Source organism: Dicentrarchus labrax, unplaced genomic scaffold (assembly GCF_905237075.1).
Source record: "Dicentrarchus labrax unplaced genomic scaffold, dlabrax2021, whole genome shotgun sequence".
Classification (NCBI taxonomy): Eukaryota; Metazoa; Chordata; class Actinopteri; family Moronidae; genus Dicentrarchus; species Dicentrarchus labrax.
In genome coordinates this window covers 3704625-3725943 of record NW_026136723.1, presented here as the reverse complement: position 1 = coordinate 3725943, position 21319 = coordinate 3704625, and the positions used below count along the sequence as shown (strand labels likewise).

Genomic DNA, 21319 nt, shown 5'->3' with positions numbered 1-21319 from the left:
CTTGTGTCTTTGCAGTGTGTGACCGTCTTCAGATCTTCTATCACAAGTGAAGGAGCTGAATGGTTTCTTGTCAGTGTTAAATGATGGATCACTTATAGAGACTCCCTCATTTTTCAGATGGTTTGGACCTGTCTGAAGTTGCCTGATCTGTCTGCAAAAATCTATGTTAATACGGTCATTTGTCTTTAGTTCCACTTTAGCCATGTCATCAGAACAGCTAAATGGTTTCTTGCCGGGGTTACATCCATCATTTACAGGTTTTTTTTTATTTCTCCGATAAGTGAAACCTGACTGATGTTTCCTGGTCTCTTTCCAAAACTCCATGTCAACACTGTCATCAGTTTCAAAAGACAACTTGATCTCTTTCTCAGCACCTGGTGATAAATGTCTATCTGGATTCAAGTTCCTGACACGTTCGGATGCTCCACAGTCCTTTCCATTAAAGCCAGTTTGTCTTTGCCACGAAGACTTACCAAGACACTTGTGTTTTTTGATCTGAAACTGCCAAAAGAATCGTCTCCCACAGTCACTGCAGCTGAATGGTTTCACCCCTGAGTGGACTGCCATGTGCTGTGTCATAATTCCTCTTTGTGAAAATCTTTTACCACAAACAGAGCAACTGTATGGTTTCTCTCCTGTGTGGGTTCTCATGTGTATCTCTAAATGGGAACTAAAGTGCCGTTTTTTACCACAAATTGTGCAAGTAAACAGTTTCTTGCCTTTATGCATTCTAATGTGGGTCATCAGAACATAATTGTTAGGAAATGTTGCATTACATTCAGAGCAGCTCAGTGGTTTCTTGCGTTTGCCACGTTGGCTTCTGTGAGGCTGCGCTGACTCACCAACGCACCTATGGATTTTAAGCTGTGAAGTCCCCCTGAATCTTTTGCCGCAGACTTTGCAGCTGAATGGTTTCACCCCTGTGTGGGTCGCCATGTGGTACGTTAGAGCTCCTTTGTGTCTATATGTTTTACCACAAATTGAGCAGCTAAATGGTCTCTCTCCTGTGTGAGTTTTCAAGTGGTAGTCAAGACCGGATTTTTGAGTAAACCTTTTACTACACAAAGAGCAACTGAATGGTTTCTCTCCTGTGTGAGTTCTCATGTGTATATTCAGATTTCCCCGATGTTTAAATGCTTTACCACACACAGAGCAGTGAAAAGATTTTCTGTCAGGGTCCTTCCAGTCTTTATCACAGTCATCAGTCTCAGGTTCAGGTTCAGAAAAGTCTGAAGCCTTGTTAACAGTATCAGGTGTTAAATGTGTATCTGGATCTGAGTTCCTGCCTGGTTCTGGTTCTGGTCCTCCACAGTCCTCTCCATCATCTGTTTCCATCTGTTTAGTTTGTCTTTGATGAAGCTGTGAGGACTGAGGTTTCTCTTCATCATCATCATCATCATCTTCACTCTTCACAGGGACAGCAGCGAATGTGAACCCTTGAAGCTGCTCTCCCTCCTGACTGGTCCTGACTTCCTCCTGTTCCTCTTTAATGTGTGGGGGCTCTGGGTCCTCCTGGTCCAGACTGGGTCTCCACTCCTGCTGCTGCTCAGGGGGAACCTCTTCTTTAATCACCGACAGCTGCTGGACGTCTGCAGGACACAGTAAACACAAAGACAGACATTACGGAAAACCACAAGTTCGCTTAATAACAAGCCTGAACTGATGATATTAAATGTTTATGTGATTGTTTTTTCGAGTAATAATTTGCTGGATTAGCCATTAACAACACAGATTTAAATGATCAACTATTCAATTAAATTCAGTTTTATTTGTATAGCACCAATTCATAACAGAAGTTATCTCAGGACACTTTTCAAATAGAGCAGGCCTAGACTGAACTCCTTATAACATTTACAGAGACCCAGCAGTACCACCATGAGCAAGACCTTGGCTACGGCTAAGGAAAAACTGCGTTTTAAGAGGTAGAAACCTCGGACAGACCGAGGTTTGGAAACTATTTTTCCAGATGGCAGAATATCTAACAGGTGTTTTGCTGCCTTGTTTTACACTAAACTGCAGCCTGTTCGCACAGTGTGGGGGCTCTGGAAGTATCTTAAAAGTTTAATTTCATTTCACAGTAATATTTGGGAAGCACAGAATTTCAGAATCTTCATATTTTCAAACTTTAACATTTCCACTATTTCTTCCACTCAGTAGCTTAACTTGAAAGTAGTCAGGTTTCTACTGAAGAAACTTATTGTGTTCAATCTCACAGTCTGCTCTCCATTAGATTCCTCAACATTACTTCCTTGTTTTCTAGATATATAAATCATGCGTACACACGAAAAGTGCGTTTACATCACGCAGCTTTCCAAACATATAAAAACCCATGCACGGTGAGAATGTGAATAATTAAGTAATTAAGTGAATAACTTCACTGAAACTAATCCTGGCTGATCAATACGATATATGATGGATAACAGTAACTACAAACTGGCTCCTCTTCCTCCGTCGGTCCGACCCGCTCTGGTTCTGTGGCTCATTTGGGGCCCGCTCCACGGCAGTATTCCCTGCTGGGTCTCCCACTCAGAAACCATGGTGCCAGGTTCAACCGTTCTGAATCTTTTTTTTTAAAGTAATTTTTTGGGCCTTCTATTGGCTTTATTTGATAGTAACAGCTGTAGATAGACACGAAGGCTGGGAAGAGAGAAAGGGGATGACACGCAGCAAAGGGCCGCAGGTCGGACCCGAACCCTGGCCGCCGCAGCAACTCCACACATGGGCCGCCAGCTCCACCAACCGAGCTAACCAGGCGCCCGACCCTTCTGAATCTTACCCTCTGATGGGTTTTTGCATTACAGCAACAGCAGCTGAGACTCGTGGGTATCGGAACCATTGGACTCACCCAACTGAACCGAACTGATTTCTCAGAAACAATGCTGATCTGACTCAAACTGACGGAACAGAAACCCCCCTTGTGGCTGCAGTACCGTTAAATATTCTCTGTCAGTCTAATATTACGTCTTTGGATTAGTGTTACTGCTGTGGCTAACAGGTACTGAGTACAGATGGTGTAGCTAACATTAGCTTAGCATCAGCTCCCCATAACATAAGCGGAGCAAAAAACAGAAGAAAGAAAACAAACCGGCTCTTCGCAGCTTTATTTCAGGCTTTAAAACCACATCCAGCAGTTTTCGTTGGCGGTCAATCTCCTTCTCGTATCGGGATATTGTTGTCTCGAAATCTCCAATCAGATCTTCTCGAGCCGCAGTTAGCAGCCGCCGTTTGAATACATCTGTAAGGTTCTGAAACTGACTGGGGCTCCACTTCAGCTCCTCAGGGGGAACCTCCTGTTTACTGACCGACAGCCGCTGGACATCTGCAGGACACAGAAATACAAACAAACATTGTGGAACGTGATGAGTTTAATGTTAAAGTGATATTTTACAGCTTTTCACTTTCTATAAAATGTACTGTAGCACGATATACAAACACAAAATTATGTCTATATTCATATTTAATTATATCTGCTAGGACATTCAAGAGGAGACCACATTTAATTATAGTAACATCTGGTGATAGAGGGGTAACCGTTGAGACCCACGTCTTGAACTAGTCTGAACATTCTTTTGTCCTGGAAACACTTAAAATATATAAAATATAACTTTATAATCCGTATTGCTCTGCCTGCTACCGCTGTCTCCAAGGTCTTGCTCATGGTGGTACTGTTGGGTCTCTGTTCGGTCTAGACCTGCTCTATTTGAAAAGTGTCCTGAGATAACTTCTGTTATGTATTGGTGCTATACAAATAAAACTAAACTGAACTAACTGTCGCTACGTCCCTCCACCGGATCTCCACATGTACCCGTCTATAAGACCTGTGTGTAAACAGTGAAACAATAATTATGATGAAGTAGATCTTTTATAATGACACAGAGGATTGTGGGTCAGCTCGCAGCACAATGCATGCTGGTTAGATTTGTGTCCGACTCGCTCTCATGTCTCTCTCTCACACACTCACACTCACACACACACACACACAGGCTGTGTATTATTGTTATTATTATTAGTAGTAGTATTATTAGTAGTATTGTTATTATTAGTATTATTATTATCAGTATTGTTAGTATTGTTATTATTAGTATTGTTATTATTAGTATTATTGTTATTATTATAATTAGTAGTAGTATTGTTAGTATTGTTATTATTAGTATTGTTATTGTTATTATTATTATTATTATTATTAGTATTGTTATTATTATTATTGTTATTATTAGTATTATTATTGTTATTATTATTATTGTTATTATTATTATTAGTATTATTAGTATTATTATTATTATTATTAGTATTGTTATTGTTATTAGTAGTAGTAGTATTATTATTAGTATTGTTATTATTATTATTATTATTATTATTAGTATTGTTATTATTATTAGTATTGTTATTATTATTATTATTATTGTTATTGTTATTAGTATTAGTATTATTATTATTATTAGTAGTAGTATTGTTATTGTTATTGTTATTAGTAGTATTAGTATTATTAGTATTGTTATTATTATTATTATTATTAGTATTGTTATTATTATTATTATTATTATTATTATTATTATTATTAGTATTGTTATTATTATTATTATTGTTATTGTTAGTATTATTATTATTATTAGTAGTAGTAGTATTGTTATTGTTATTGTTATTGTTATTAGTAGTATTAGTATTATTATTATTATTATTATTATTATTAGTAGTAGTATTATTATTATTAGTAGTAGTAGTATTATTATTATTATTGTTATTGTTATTAGTATTATTATTATTAGTAGTAGTAGTATTGTTATTGTTATTGTTATTGTTATTAGTAGTATTATTAGTATTAAACTGGCTGTAATAGATTAAGCTGCATTAAATAGAAAAACTGTACAGTAAAGTACAAATACTCAGTAACACTCAAACCCTGTTCAAACAGCCTCATACACACAGCAACAACAACAACAACAACAACAACAACAACAGTCTAAAGAATGGAGTGTTTAGCAGGAGCTAGCTAGCTGGGGCTAACAGGCTTAATGTGTATCGTTTAGCTAACGTTAGCTTAGCATCAGTCCCGTGCTGAATGAACAGTAAACAGAGAACCGACCTCCGGGGTTGAACAGCACAGCGAGCAGCTTCTGCTGCCGATCGATCTCCTGATCGTATCCGGATATTGTCGCGTCAAAGAGAGTGATCAGATCGTCTCGAGCCGCACTGCGCAGCCGCTGTTTGAATCGATCTGTGAGATCCTCAAATCCGGACATTTTCCCCCGCGAAGACTCAAAGAGGACAAACAACACAGAGCTACACACCGCTAGCACGGCCGCATCATGCTAGCTAACGCCGCCGGAAACAGCCGGAAACAAAAACTAGCCTTCAGAATAAAACACTGATAATTGATTTAAGAAAATAAGACACACTGGCTTAATGATGCCTTTATTTTGAAATGTGACTCAACATATTTTATAAGATTCTAGTTTTGATAAATTCAGTGTTTTGTTTTTTTTTGTCCCTGGCCATTGTTATATGAGACAATTTACTTTAATAATACTTTTATTCACACTTAGTCAAATACTGAGATGTGTATATATTTAAGATTTCTTACACGCCTCAAAATCAAGAAAGCCTTGTGACCCCCTGTTAAACTCTGGTGACCCCCAGTTGGGTGTTACATACAACAATAGGTTCTGTCTCATAAATGTTATTTAAGTCCATACAAATAGATTTTTGTATATAAAAACTATACAAAAATCAAACCGATACAATAAACACAAACACGTATTAGGGCCACATAAGTTAAAATAGTTATTTATTTGTAATTTGTATTTATTCATTTCATGAATAAAGTCAAAATGTTGAAAATAAACTTGACATCTCTTTTGCAATTTTTGCAGGGATATACAACAGACCGGGAGACTAATGAGGATATTCAGCAGCACATTAACGTTGTACATGATGTTAATTATCTAATCCTCAAAACAACACGGAACAAATCAAAAAGCTCCTCCAGAGTCCATGTGTTATTTTGTAATATCAGGAAACTTACTGATAAGTTCTAAATGTACTTGAGAAAAAGACCTTCCTCGGACAGACAGTGTGTCCCAGTGTGCATGTGATCAGTCTTCCTGCCAGTAAAGTGCTGAAGGCGATTACATCATTTTGGGATACAGAGAAATTAATACACACGTATATGTGTGTGACCTCCGGCTAGTTTTATTTTGAAATCAAGAAATTCTCATGTACCGGAAATGATTGTCCGGGTTCAGAGTGGAACAAGATGGCGTCCAGTAACAACGTGTCCCGTTGTCGTGCTGAGAAAGTGTGTGTGACATCCACAGTAATGAGCCATCCGAGCCTCCGTATGTCCGGATAAAGCTGTCTGAATGGACTTTGTGCTGTTCACCGTTTTTCGGAATGTTTTCCCGCTGACTCATCTCCCGGTAGCCTACAAAGCTACAGAAGTTAGCTTAGCATGCTAGCTGTAAACAGAGCGGAGCTTAGCAACACAGCGCTAGTCAGAGTGACTGTTTGATGGAGAGCAAACAGTGTTTTTGACGGAGTTTGTGTGATTGTGTGAAAATGTGTAAAGTCCAAATGCTGAGAGCGTTGGTGAAGCAGCGACTAACTGCGGCTGCTGAAGAGATATTTGGGCTGTTTGAAAGAACGATAGCAGAGTACGAGGAGGAACTTTGTCGTTCAAAAGAGGAGAACGAGCGACAACGGAAACTACTGGACGCTGTTTTCAACCCTCAACTTCGGTTACACAGAGCAGGTTGGTTCACTGTACTGCTTCTTCTCTCACTGTTCACACTCTGAGCTGGAAGTAGTATTCACAGCCTTTACTGCAGTAACAGGATGATCAGCACAATGGACTCAAAGGAAAAGTAGTGATAGTGCAGGAACAGGTTGGTTCCCTGTACTGCTTCTTCTCTCACTGTTCTCCAACTCTCCCTTGCTGTGGCAGCAGACCGCACTGTTAGAAGTTAAAGAATCTTCTGCCTTCTTCAGAAGAATCTCTGATCCTTTTAATCATTGCGTACTTTCCAGAAAGTGTTCTGCTGATAATCCTCGTGAGACCTTGTCAACAGATTTCAACTTAGTACCTGTCCATCTTGCTTAGTCCCACCGGCACTACACTACACTACACATACACACAGCACAGTGGAGTGGAGAGACTGACGGAGGGGGTTGACAGCAGCTTTTTGGCATCTTAACATGTTGTTCATCCTCTGTCATTAACGGCAGAGAAGCTTTCTCGTCTCGCAGGTTCTTATCGATCCTGGTGGAGCCTCCTGCCATGGTCCTGCTAGATTGCCATTGCCAATACTGTTGTTGCTGTGCCTCTGTCTGTCTGTCTCTGTCTCTCTCTCTCTCTCTCTCTCTCTCTCTCTCTCTCTCTCTCTCTCACCCCAACTGGTCGAGACAGACGACCACCCACCTAGAGCCGAAGGATCTGTCCTAGGTTTCTGCCTTTTAACAGGCAGTTTTTCCTTGCCCTTGTCTCCAAGTGCTTGCTCATGGTGGTACTGTTGGGTTTCTGTAAATAATGTTTTAAAGAGTTCGGTCTAGACCTGCTCTATTTGAAAAGTGTCCTGAGATAACTTCTGTTATGAATTGGCGCTATACAAATAAAATTGAATTGAATTGAATTGAACTTTAAAGGACTGTGGTACATATCCTGATAATAAAGAAAGATTAATCATATCCAGTAAAGAAGTGCCAATTAAGGGAACGACTTCTTTAAGCAGCCTAGTTGGGATCGGGTCTAACAGACAGGTTGATGGCTTCGATGAAGAAATGATTGAAGTTAACTGATGAAGATCGATAGCAGAAAAACAGTCTAAATATATATCTAAGTTTACATTGACAGAAGTCCCTGAACTTGGAGAGCCACTGATAACTGTTGATGGCAGTTGGTGATTAATTTTTTCTCTAATAGTAATAATTTTATTATAGAAGAAGCTCATGAAGTCATTGCTACTTAAGTTTATGGGGATATGTGGCTCGATAGAGCTGTGACTCTCTGTCAGCCTGGCTACAGTGCTGAAGAGGAACCTAGGGTTGTTCTTATTTTCTTCTATTAGTGCTGAGTAATAGGCTCCTCTGGCGTTACGGGGGGCCTTTCTATAAATTTTAAGATTATCTTGCCAAATTGAGCAATATTCTGATAATTTGGAAGAGCGCCATTTCCTTTCAGATTTCCTAGCTATTTGCTTTAACTGGCGGGTTTGGTGGTTATACCAAGGTGCTAGTCTCCTATGTTTTAATAATTTCCTTTTTATAGGAGCGATAGAGTCTAATGTTGATCGTAGTGAGCCTGCAGCACTATCGACAAGATTATCAATTTCAGAGGGACTAAAGTTATTATAGGACTCTGTTAAATTCAGACATGGCATTGAATTAAACACTGAAGGAATCTCCTCCTTAAATTAAGCTACAGCACTGTCAGATAGACATCTGCTGTAGGAAGTTTTACCTAATGGCTTATAATCTAATAGTATGAATTCAAAAGTTATTAAATAATGGTCAGATAGGAAAGGATTATGTGGGAAGACTATTAAATGTTCAATATCAATGCCATATGATAGAACAAGGTCAAGAGTGTGATTAAAACAATGAGTTGGTTTATTTACACTCTGACAGAAGCCAATTGAGTCTATTAATGATATAAATGCGTTACTAAGGCTGTCATTGTTAACATCCACATGAATATTAAAATCACCTACAATAATTACTTTATCTGATTTAAGGACTAAACTTGATAAAAACTCTGAGAATTCAGATATAAAATCAGAGTACGGTCCTAAGAGCGTGTGTGACACTCGTCCAACACTCGTTGGACTAACCAGGTCTCAGTTTAAGACAAAGTAAATTAAATAATAATCTGATATTAGATTCATTCACCAAAACAACTTTTGAAGACAGAGACCTGATATTTCCCAACAGTCCCCATTTCATACTCTTATTTTTTGCAACTGCGGAGTTCATTTTAATTTTTATTAGATTTTTATGTTTAACTTTTTATTTCTTTAAATAATTTAGTGGGGGGGGGGAGTCCGACATAGTTTTAGCAAAATTACACACCGACTCCACATCAATTTTAGGGACCTCCGATTGGTGTAATCGGGTGTCATTAATGCCGATGTGGAAAACAGTCTTACTATATTAATGTTTATCTTTAGCCAGCAGTTTTAAATAGGATTCAATGTCGCCCGCTCTTGCCCCAGGGATACATTTAACTATGGCCGCTGGCTTCACTAACTTCACGTTTCTGACTATGGAGCTGCCAATAACCAGAGTTGGTTCCTCAGCGGGTGTGTCGCTGAGTGGGGAAAATGTATTAGAAACATGAATGGGTTGGTGGTGAACTGTGGGCTTCGGCGTTTTAGTCTTCCTTCGCTCAGTCACCCAGCTTCCCTGACTTCCTGGCTGCTCGTGAACTACCGGGGGAGAGCTAGCAGAAGCCACCTTTGGTCAGACCGCACCGGCTACTGGGGGCTGGCTAACTATAGCGGCTAAAGATAACTCTGTGGTGCGGTACCGTTCCTCTAACTCACTAAGCCTCGCCTCCAGCGCAGTAAATAAACTACACTTAATACAGGTACCATTATCATTAAAGGAGGCAGAGGAATAACTGAACATCTGGCACACTGAGCAGAGGGAGAGGAAGAAGCCATAGCTAACTGCTAATGAAGCTAGCGTGTATGAAAAACTTTTGAAAATAGCGAAAAGTCACTTAAAGGAGTAACTCTGAGTGTTTAGATAGAACGAGTCTACGTTTAATCGTTAAGCTGGCAAATAACCACTGTAACGAGTAAAACAAATTTATATTTAGCGTTCACTGGACAGAGCTACAGCACCAACCAGTGTACATAGAGCAGGAAGTAAACCGGAAATGAGTCAGTACGCTTACCGTATATTAGGCCACCAGAGAAAGCAAAGGAAATTTACGTTTTTGAGACACCTTCGTTATTTTATGTTTTTGTTACTCTATAAAGAGCCTTTTCTATCTACAGACAAAGCGTTGCCTTTCATGGGGTCTGCAAAGTTAAATCCCCATGTTTCTGCCAGTCCAGGAAATAACAGGGCAGCATTTCAGTCCCAAGTCTACTCTTTTCCCAATTAGTCCACTTTTAACCCTACAAAAAGCTCACAGCAAAGAGTTTCTTGTTTTCATTCAGACAACTTACGGGACTGATGATAAACGTACAGCAACAGTCACCATCTACAAAACAGGAACATCTGTCTATCTACAATGATCCCACAGTTATCCAGACTGGATTTAAAAGAAAGTGGTGGTTTTCCATAATGTCTATCATTGTGTTTACTGTGTCCTGCAGACGTCCAGCAGCTGTCGGTGATTAAAGAAGAGGTTCCCCCTGAGCAGCAGCAGGAGTGGAGACCCAGTCTGGACCAGGAGGATCCAGAGCCCCCACACATTAAAGAGGAACAGGAGGAAGTCAGGACCAGTCAGGAGGGAGATCAGCTTCAAGGGTTCACATTCACTCCTGTGAAGAGTGATGATGAAGAGAAACCTCAGTCCTCACAGCTTCATCAAAGACAAACTGAACAGATGGAAACAGATGATGGAGAGGACTGTGGAGGACCAGAACCAGCCAGAAACTCAGATTCAGATACATATATACAACCAGTTTGTAAAGACAATTCTGTAGACTCTTCTGAACCTGACAGTGATGATGATTGGAAGAAGACCAGAGAACCTCAGTCCAGTTCAAACTCTCTGAATAAAGTCCCTGTAAGTTCCAGGAACAAAGATCCAGACAGACAGAGACAACCTGATACTGATGAGGCTTGGTATTATCAGCTCAAAAACCATCAGTGTGTTGGTGAGTCCTCACAGCTTCATGAACTCTGGACCACTCAGGAGATAGAGCAGCTTCAAGGACTGAAGGAGGTTGATGTCATCAAGTTCACATTCACTCCTGTCCCTGTGCAGATTGAAGATGAAGATGAAGAGAAACCTCAGTCCTCACAGCTTCATCCAACCCAAACAGAGGACTGTGGTGGAACCGAACCAGCCGGGAACTCAATTCTAGACAGAAATTTACAGCCAGACACTAATGAGAAGACTGAAGACTGTGGTGATGATTGTGAGAAGACCAGGGAACCTCAGTCACGTTATATTAGCAATATAAAACCTTTCAGTTGTTCAGTTTGCCAGAGACCATTCAGCTGCTCACTGTGTGGTAAAAGCTACATTAATAAGAGTGCTCTGCATAGACACAAGAGAACGCACTCAGGTGAGAAACCATTCAGCTGCTCAATCTGCCATAAAAGCTTCCGTCAAAATAGTTCTCTGCGGGAACACATGAGTATTCACACAGGTGAGAAACCATTTAGCTGCTCAATGTGCGATAAAAGCTTTAATAGAAACAGTCTTCTCCAGGAACACATGAGAACTCACACAGGAGAGAAACCATTCAGCTGCTCAGTGTGTGGTAAAAGCTTCATTAGAAAGGGTAATCTGCAGGAACATGTGAGAACTCACACAGCTGAGAAGCCATTTACCTGCTCAGTGTGCGGTAAACGCTTAGGTCAAAAGCGTAGTTTGCAGTTACACATGAGAACTCACACAGGTGAGAGACCATTCAGGTGCTCAATGTGCGATAAAAGCTTCATTAAGAAGGGTAATCTGCAGGAACACATGAGTACTCACACAGATGAGAAACCATTCAGCTGCTCATTCTGTGGTAAAAGCTTTAGTGTAGAGCGTGCTATGCAGCGACACAAGAGAACCCACACAGATGAGAAACCATTTAGCTGCTCAGTCTGCAGTAAAAGCTTCATGAAAAAGAGTAATCTGCAGAGACACAAGAAAACTCACACAGGTGAGAAACCATTCAGATGCTCAGTGTGTGATACAAGCTTTAGTTTGAAACGTACGCTTCAGTTACACATGAGAACGCATACGGATGAGAAACCATTCAGCTGCACAGTCTGCGGTAAAAGCTTCTGTTTAAAAAGTACTATGCAGAGACACATGAGAACTCACACAGGTGAAAAACCTTTCAGCTGCTCGGTGTGCAGTAACAGCTTCATTCAGGAGAGTACTCTGCAGTTACACATGAGAACTCACACAAGTGAGTAACAGTAACCTGTTCAGCTGTTACAGAAAAACATGGTAGATGCATCGTGATATCAGAACAACAGAACTGGTGGGTGGCTAGGTCTGTAGCTATTGCCAAAGTGCAATATTTACTATTTTCTGTTCCACCGGCCAAGATTTTACTTGTTTAGACTGCTGAAACTGAAATGGAAAACTAATCACAGTTCAGTTTACAGTATCAATACAAACTGGATTCACAGAACTTGATGTTATCAGATGGTGAACTGAAAACACCAGATGGACCTCAGCTGGTGTGCAACATTTGAAAAGCAGATGAAGGGTTTGTTCTGAGGTCATTTTGAAATATCTTTACCTGTGTAATGAGTACTGAGTGAGTGAGTGAGTGAGAGATTCTCCTTTTTTCTGTATTTTTTGGGTTTTGGTTTTGTCATATTAATACTCACATTCCTCGAGGCACTGGCCGAGGAGGTGGAGTAGCAGCCATATACGATTTGAGTGTTTTAATGGACCCTAAACCTAAACTAAATTATAATTCATTTGAAAGCCTTGTTCTTAGTCTTTCTCACCCAAACTGGAAAACACTGCAGCCAGTTCTATTTGTTATAGTGTACCGCGCTCCTGGACCGTACTCTGATTTTATATCTGAATTCTCAGAGTTTTTATCAAGTTTAGTCCTTAAATCAGATAAAGTAATTATTGTAGGTGATTTTAATATTCATGTGGATGTTCACAATGACAGCCTTAGTAACGCATTTAAATCATTAATAGACTCAATTGGCTTCTGTCAGAGTGTAAATAAACCAACTCATTTTTTTAATCACACTCTTGACCTTGTTCTATCATATGGCATTGGTATTGAACATTTAATAGTCTTCCCACATAATCCTTTTCTATCTGACCATTATTTAATAACTTTTGAATTCATACTATTAGATTATAAGCCATTAGGCAAAACTTCCTACAGCAGATGTCTATCTGACAGTGCTGTAGCTAAATTTAAGGAGAAGATTCCTTCAGTGTTTAATTCAGTGCCATGTCTGAATTTAACAGAGTCCTATAACGACTTTAGTCCCTCTAAAATTGATAATCTTGTCGATAGTGCTACAGGCTCACTACGATCAACATTAGACTCTGTCGCTCCTATAAAAAGGAAATTATTAAAACATAGGAGACCAGCACCTTGGTATAACCACCAAACCCGCCAGTTAAAGCAAATAGGTATCCCCATGACCTGAAGTAGCAATGACTTCATGAGCTTCTTTTATAATAAAATTATCACTATTAGAGAGAAAATTAATCACCAACTGCCATCAACAGTTATCAGTGGCTCTCCAAGTTCGGGGACTTTTTCTAATGTAAACTCAGATATATATTTAGACTGTTTTTCTGCTATCGATCTTCATCAGTTAACTTCAATCATTTCTTCATCGAAGCCATCAACCTGTCTGTTAGACCCGATCCCAATTAGGCTGCTTAAAGAAGTCGTACCCTTAATTGGCACTTCTTTACTGGATATGATTAATCTTTCTTTATTATCAGGATATGTACCACAGTCCTTTAAAGTAGCTGTAATTAAACCCCTTCTTAAAAAGCCCACTCTTGACCCAGGGGTTTTAGCCAACTATAGACCAATCTCTAACCTCCCCTTCCTCTCTAAGATTCTGGAGAGAGTAGTCGCCAAAGAGTTGTGTGACTTTTTACATAACAATAGTTTATTTGAGGATTTTCAGTCAGGATTTAGAGTTCATCACAGCACAGAAACAGCTCTGGTTAAAGTTAATAATGACCTTCTGATTGCTTCAGACAATGGACTTGTCTCTGTACTTGTATTTTTAGATCTTAGTGCTGCATTTGACACCATTGACCATAATATTCTTTTACAGAGACTTGAGCATCAAATTGGCATTAAAGGAACCGCACTAAGCTGGTTTAAGTCATATTTATCAGATCGTTCTCAGTTTGTACATGTTAACGATGAATCTTCAATAAATACTACAGTTAGTCATGGAGTTCCACAAGGTTCTGTACTTGGACCAATAGTATTTACCTTATATATGCTCCCTTTAGGCAACATTATTAGGAATCACTCCATTAACTTTCACTGTAGATGATACGCAGTTATGTCTATCGATCAAGCCCGATGAAATTAATCAATTATCTAAATTACAAACATGTCTTAAGGACATAAAATCCTGGATGAGCTGCAATTTTCTGATGTTAAACTCAGAAAAAAACGAAATTCTTGTACTTGGCCCCAAAAACCTCAGAGACTCACTGTCTAAAGATATAGTTACTCTAGATGGCATTACCTTGGCCTCTAGCACCACTGTCAGGAATCTTGGAGTTATCTTTGATCAGGATTTGTCATTTAACTCCCACATAAAGCAGACCTCCAGGACTGCCTTCTTTCATTTACGTAATATTACATAAATTAGACACATCCTATCACAGACAGATGCAGAAAAACTATTCCATGCATTTGTTACTTCAAGGCTGGATTACTGCAACGCTTTATTATCAGGTTGCCCCAATAAGTCCATTAAAACGTTTGTTGCAATCTGAAATGGCACTAAATCTTACACACCGGCCACAAGAGTGCGAGCTGCATGGCTAACTGAGATAACAGAGGTGGCAGAGGTTAGTGGCATCAAATTGTGTTAATTGCAGATCGCAACTGCCTCGGAAGTTTCTAAAGGAGAAACTATGGTGGGCGTAAAGTGCGCAAAAATACAAAGGCAAAGATTCTAATTTTCAGCTTATTATACACTAATGAAAACATACCTAAAAATATTATATTACATTTCTGACAATAAACCCTCCTCAGTGTTACACAATGGACCTTTACAGACATAAAAATGCAATTTTCTGATGTTAAACTGAAGGTTCTTGTACTTCGCCCCAAACATCTCAGAAACTCATTATCTAAAGAAACAGTTATTCCAGATGTTATTACTAGTCCATGCATTTGTTACTTTAAGGCTGGATTACTGCAACTCTTTATTATCAGGTTGCCCCAGTAAGTCCATCAAGATGCTCCAATTAATTCAGAACGCTGCAGCACGAGTACTGACAGGAACTAGAGAAAAAGACTATCGGGGGATTTCCCATGGTGCACTGAGCTCCTCTCTTCCTCTCTCTCTCTGCACTCATTCATGTCCCATTAATGCATGTTACTAACTTCACTTCATCCCCGAAGTTCTTGTGCTTTCTCCTCTCGCAGGTTCTTATCGATCCTGGTGGAGCCTCCTGCCATGGTCCTGCTAGATTGCCATTGCCAATACTGTTGTTGCTGTGCACCTGTCTGTCTGTCTCTCTCTTACCCCAACTGGTCGAGACAGACGACCACCCACTTAGAGCCGAAGGATCTGTCCTAGGTTTCTGCCTTTTAACAGGCAGTTTGTCCTTGCCCTTGTCGCCAAGTGCTTGCTCATGGTGGTACTGTTGGGTCTCTGTAAATAATGTTATAAAGAGTTCGGTCTAGACCTGCTCTATTTGAAAAGTGTCCTGAGATAACTTCTGTTTTGAATTGGCGCTTTACAAATAAAATTGAATTGAATTGAATTGAATTGTATCAGAATATGTGGCTCAGCCTGTCAGATGTTGTATCAACAGTGTAACTACATGACTTTTTCTTAAAGCATTATAATGTCGGTTTTACAACCCAGAATCCAAAATAGTCTCACACAATGCAGTAATTTGCACATCATTTTCATCCTATATTCAACTGAATACAGCACAAGTCTTACACATGTTTTCTACACACATTTCCAAAAAAGGTGGAACAGGGGTGTGTTTCCTGTTACCATGGGTACATGTACAACTGCTTTTGTGTACTGCAGTGCCCCCTTCTGGTTGTTCAACAGCAGAGGAGGGGATTTCCACAGTCCAAAAAGAAACATTCTTCCAGATTTGTACATTAAACCTACAAGTTCAGACTTAAGTTAACTTGATAGAATAAATGAGTGGAAATATAATGTGATTCATACTATCGCACCTAATTGCTAATTTTTTATTCATTTCTACTTTTCTTTTTTCTTTTCTAAAATGAAAGCTTCCCATGTTCAACTGAAAAAAATTAAAACTAATGTGTAAGAAAACCTCTGGAAGAGCTAAGCTGTAGTTGGTTTTGTGCACTGTATTGTGGGAAACTGCCTGCAGTGGTTCTGATACTGTGTAAACTGATTGTGTTGGGGTGAGAGAGAGAGAGAGAGAGACATAGACAAAGGTGCACAGCAACAACTACACTAATAGTAGTGACTGATGATGATGAACATGAAGAAGATGATGACGACGAAAACAATGATGGGGGACAATGAGCAGTGATTATAGTAATAATAGTAACTGTAGTAATAATAACAATAATATCAGTGATATTAGCAATGGCAGTCAAGCAGGACCATGGCAGGAGGCTCCACCAGGATCGATAAGAACCTGCTAGACGAGAAAGCACAAGAAGTCCGGGGAAGAAGTGAAGTTAGTAACATGCATTAATGGAACATGAATGAGTGCAGAAAGAGAGAGAGAGGAAGAGAGGAGCTCAGTGCACCATGGGAAATCCCCCGATAGTCTAGGCCTATAGCAGCATAACTAAGGGATGGTTCAGGACTCACCTGATCAAGCCCTAATTATAAGAGTTGCAGTAATCCTGCCTAGCAGTAACAAATGCATGGATTAGTTTTTCTGCATCTGTCTGTGATAGGATGTGTCTAATTTCTAATATTACGTAAATGAAAGAAGGCAGACCTAGAGGTTTGCTTTATGTGGGAATTAAATGATAAATCCTGATCAAATATAACTCCCAAGATTCCTGACAGTGGTGCTAGAGGCCAAGGTAATGCCATCTAGAGTAACTATATCTTTAGACAGTGAGTCTCTGAGGTTTTTGGGGCCAAGTACAAGAATTTCCTTTAATGCCAATTTGATGCTCAAGTCTCTGTAAAAGAATATTATGGTCAATGGTGTCAAATGCAGCACTAAGATCTAATAATACAAGTACAGAGACAAGTCCATTGTTGGAAGCAGTCAGAAGGTCATTATTAACTTTAACCAGAGCTGTCTCTGTGCTGTGATGAACTCTAAATCCTGATTGAAAATCCTCAAATAAACTATTGTTATGTAGAAAGTCACACAACTGTTTGGCGACTACTTTCTCCAGAATCTTAGAGAGAAAGGGGAGGTTAGAAATTGGTCTATCAACCAGTCTTTGTGTATTGGTTATATTCTCATTAGTGTTTACCATTTGTGTTTTTTTATTGTTTTACAGAACATTGTGATACTTCATTAAATTAATATATAAGAATAGTTGTGTTTACTGGAGGACTTCACACTTTTAGCAAACTGTCTATCTTTGAATATGGACAAATTAGGCCAGTAAATGTACCTCTGTGTTACATCACCTTTTAACAGCACTCAGTAAGTGAGTTAGGGGGTTAGTTATTTTATTACACCAGATGGGAAACTTGATTTGCAGTCAGGGGCACAAACAAAAAAATAATAAGTACCGAAAACACAAAAAGGATTTCTGTACATACAATTTACAGTAAACCGTAATACAACAATAACAATGCAAAAGAAGTAAGATGCTAAAAAAAGTTTAAGCAAATTAAGCAGGGTTACTGTACAAGGAACAAAGGAGTTTTTACTCCTGTTGCACTTTGGTTCTCTGAATTTACGGCCTGTTAAGTCCAGTATGGACCTAGCCTTGTGGAGAACCTGCTGATAAGATGTTCCTTTAAAAATAGCCATCAGGACCAGAGTTAGTTGAGCAGACAGCGGAGCCAGGCTCAGCAGCCTCCCGGTGACCACAGCTGGCACCAAACAGCCTCTGAGAAAGATGGAGGCCAGCTGATTCACAGCAGCTCCCACCAGCACTCGGACTCCGGGGACGTTGAATATTCTGCAGGATCGGGGAGCGACAGCAGATCACACTGTTTATTGTGAACTGATTTTTAAGTAAAGTTATAACTTTACATCAGTGTATTGATTAGAATGTGGGTATGTGTTTTAGTGGAGAGGACTGAAAACTATCTCTGGTAACAACAGAGACAGAGGGAGAAACCTAGTCTCTAGTGACCCAGATAGAGTAAATAAACGAAAGTAGTATTTTAATAGGTTTGATTCTGCCTGGCTTTCCTAGATATCCTGATGCCACTTTTTGATTTCTCATCCCATCACTGCTGTCTGTCAGATGTTTGATGTGTTAAATCCACATGGTAACTAACAAGAAACATTATAAAACATAATCAATAATGTCAGTTTATGATTCAATGTATTTATGTATGTATATGTAAGTTTTCAATCCGTTAAGTTTAGTAAAGTTTCTTTGTTGTTGCTTCAAACGGCATTAAATGTTATCAACATTCTGCATTTCTTCTATTCTGTAGTTGCTGGTTTCTGACACTAGAGGGCAGAACGTCAACACAAATGAAACCAACAGTTTCTTCTTTTGCTCCCAAAACAGGACGTATGAACAACACGTGTACCAACAAACCTGATCACTGCAGGGTTCTGACCGTGCCACAAACTGGTGAATAAGCTTTGAGTGGCAGTATTTTATTATCTGAAGTTAATGATATTGTGCTGTAATAATAGCAGTATCTTTAATAAAGTGAAATGATGATAACCCTCATGCACAAATCATAAATCAATAGTAGCCCAAGTTCATACATAATCCACGATGCAGATGTAGAATATTATATAGAGTATTTTAACCCTTCAAAAGTTCACAAACCATGTTCAGATAGTTCACTGTAGTTCACTGTAGCCTGTATGGATATTATATTACAGTAATGTTACAGACCGGAGCTTTCAGTCATTTGTTACAAATGGACTGCTGAGTCATGTTCAGAATCATAATCAGGTTTATTGCCAGGTAGGTTTTCACATACAAGGAATTTGCCTTGGTAAGCCAGAGCATCTCAATAAAGTGGAGAATATAAAGAAAGTGAAAAGTGGAGACAATATAAATATTATTTACAGAACTGAGTGAAGAGCTGTTCAGGTTGTAGGAATGTGCAGTACAGATGCTGGAGGCATGCAGGTCTCTGTAGTCCCAGAGTCCTGTGGTCCTTGTTTCTCTGGGGACGGGGACGATGGTGGAGGTTTTCAAGCAGGCTGTCACAGGACAGGTCTTTCTCCAAATAATGACTTTGTGATTCTACGTCATTATTTTGAGAACGTTTAAAAGTTGAGACTTACATATTTTCTTCATATTGGCGGAAATGGGCTTCCGTAGATTTACGTGGAAATTCTGGAGGTTTTATTTTGACGGGCAACCGGAAGTGCTACCCGGAAGTGATGATGTTGTTGCCGTGTTTGGGGAAATGGCGTCCAGCCGTCGTCCCGTTGTCGTGCTGAGAAAGTGTGTGTGACATCCACAGTAATGAGCCATCCGAGCCTCCGTATGTCCGGATAAAGCTGTCTGAATGGACTTTGTGCTGTTCACCGTTTTTCGGAATGTTTTCCCGCTGACTCATCTCCCGGTAGCCTACAAAGCTACAGAAGTTAGCTTAGCATGCTAGCTGTAAACAGAGCGGAGCTTAGCAACACAGCGCTAGTCAGAGTGACTGTTTGATGGAGAGCAAACAGTGTTTTTGACGGAGTTTGTGTGATTGTGTGAAAATGTGTAAAGTCCAAATGCTGAGAGCGTTGGTGAAGCAGCGACTAACTGCGGCTGCTGAAGAGATATTTGGGCTGTTTGAAAGAACGATAGCAGAGTACGAGGAGGAACTTTGTCGTTCAAAAGAGGAGAACGAGCGACAACGGAAACTACTGGACGCTGTTTTCAACCCTCAACTTCGGTTACACAGAGCAGGTTGGTTCACTGTACTGCTTCTTCTCTCACTGTTCACACTCTGAGCTGGAAGTAGTATTCACAGCCTTTACTGCAGTAACAGGATGATCAGCACAATGGACTCAAAGGAAAAGTAGTGATAGTGCAGGAACAGGTTGGACTATTATATCTGATGGATCAATATTACTGCTGTGTGCTGGATCAGGTTCACCAGTGATGAATTATGGATTTAGTCCCATTTCTGGCTTTTATAATTCAGCCTCATTCATCAACATTTTATTTATATTAAACTGTGTTTTGTGTGCAGGAAACCGGTGCGACTTACAACAGTCTCACCATGTTTGGGTCTTAATGTCATTGCCAAATTGATCATATGTGACAAATAGGCCACTGCTTGTCATTTAGATGTTATTTGACTAAATTATCCTATTATCATCACAGTATTTAAAAAGCCACACTGGTTGTAGTTTTTCACATAGAAAGCTGATCAATATATCAGTCTGTTCGTGATCAATATATCAGTCTCTATGCTGTTAGTGCTGATCAATATATCAGTGTATATACTGCTAGTGATCAATATATCAGTCTATATACTGTTAGTGATCAATATATCAGTGTATATACTGTTAGTGATCAATATATCAGTCTATATACTGTGAGTGATCAATATATCAGTCTGTTAGTGATCAATATATCAGCTGTCTATATATTTAAATAATTAAACTAATATTATAAACAAGCTACCAATAGTCGACTATTGGCTTCATTCAACGACTGCTAGTGCGACTGAAGAGTTGGGAGCAGCTGTAGTCAGTTCAGAGTCCAATGTACAACAGTCTGATATAATTTATAACTTTGTCTCTTACATTTAATTTAATCTAATCCACAGTTAATCCGGCAAAGAGCTCAGTGACCAAATGAAGCAAGAGAATCATGTTGTCTTATATCACCAGCAGCATCTTACTGGTTCACCAATGTGGGTTTTTACTTGCTAATGGCCGATATCCAAACAAAGAAAAAGCATGTTTAAATAAAGGCGTATGTTTAGAGCAGGATGTGTGATACTTATAGTACAGAGCGTGAGCTTCCCAAAACTCACAAAGCAATAACATCGTTCCACCGCAGCCACACCGAGGACGCTGCCGGCAGATGTGTCTGAACACTGTTTTTATCAGCCTGCAGAGATTGGCCTGATCGATCACTAATCAATCAATAAAATAAGAGTTTGGTCTAGACCTGCTCTATTTGAAAAGTGTCCTGAGATAACTTCTGTTATGAATTGGCGCTATACAAATAAAATTGAATTGAATTGAATTAATCTACAACAATCCCACAGTTATCCAGTCTGATCGATCACTAATCTACAAAAATCCCACAGATATCCATCCAGTCTGATGGATCAATAATCTACAACAATCCCACAGTTATCCAGACTGGATTTAACAGAAAGTGGTGGTTTTCCA

General features: G+C 39.5%; 5 protein-coding genes and 1 long non-coding RNA gene across 11 annotated transcripts in view; 2 read left to right on the top strand and 4 right to left on the bottom strand.

Annotated features, from left to right (window-relative positions):
• LOC127357971 (zinc finger protein 665-like) overlaps positions 1 to 5329 on the bottom strand; it is a 145085-nt gene extending 139756 nt beyond the window's left edge. The window contains 2 exon segments of the mRNA XM_051390662.1: positions 3086 to 3319; positions 5084 to 5329. Of these exon segments, the coding sequence (XP_051246622.1) occupies positions 3086 to 3319; positions 5084 to 5240 (391 nt within the window). The 5' untranslated portion in view covers positions 5241 to 5329.
• The window catches only part of LOC127357998 (oocyte zinc finger protein XlCOF22-like), a 32950-nt gene extending 14524 nt beyond the window's left edge, over positions 1 to 18426 (top strand). The window contains exons 2-3 of one of the 2 annotated variants that reach the window (XR_007882333.1): positions 10317 to 17434; positions 17898 to 18426. Coding sequence is in view for 1 of the 2 variants with exons in the window: in XM_051390753.1 (XP_051246713.1) it covers positions 10317 to 12085 (1769 nt within the window). In the remaining variant the exon portion in view is untranslated. Of the gene's footprint in view, positions 1 to 10316 lie in introns of both variants that reach the window. The other variant, XM_051390753.1, reaches the window with a different exon arrangement.
• Positions 1 to 21319, bottom strand: part of LOC127358010 (gastrula zinc finger protein XlCGF57.1-like) — a 91576-nt gene that overhangs the window by 37989 nt on the left and 32268 nt on the right. The gene's annotated exons all lie outside the window — the stretch shown is intronic.
• The window catches only part of LOC127358022 (zinc finger protein 391-like), a 70293-nt gene that overhangs the window by 45819 nt on the left and 3155 nt on the right, over positions 1 to 21319 (top strand). The window contains exon 1 of one of the 3 annotated variants that reach the window (XM_051390849.1): positions 6237 to 6748. The exons of 1 other annotated variant lie outside the window; for it this stretch is intronic. In XM_051390849.1, coding sequence (XP_051246809.1) covers positions 6556 to 6748 — 193 coding nt within the window. In that variant the 5' untranslated portion in view covers positions 6237 to 6555. Of the gene's footprint in view, positions 1 to 6236; positions 6749 to 19684; positions 19878 to 21319 lie in introns of those variants that run through there. One more of the 3 variants, XM_051390848.1, reaches the window with a different exon arrangement.
• Positions 1485 to 21319, bottom strand: part of LOC127357960 (zinc finger protein 260-like) — a 64169-nt gene continuing 44334 nt past the window's right edge. The window contains exon 2 of the mRNA XM_051390611.1: positions 1485 to 1589. The gene's annotated coding sequence lies outside the window, so the exon portion shown is untranslated. The remainder of the gene's footprint in view (positions 1590 to 21319) is intronic.
• The window catches only part of LOC127358146 (uncharacterized), a 27670-nt gene continuing 22764 nt past the window's right edge, over positions 16414 to 21319 (bottom strand). Inside the window, exon 3 of the long non-coding RNA XR_007882376.1 lies at positions 16414 to 16495. This is a non-coding gene — a long non-coding RNA (uncharacterized LOC127358146). The remainder of the gene's footprint in view (positions 16496 to 21319) is intronic.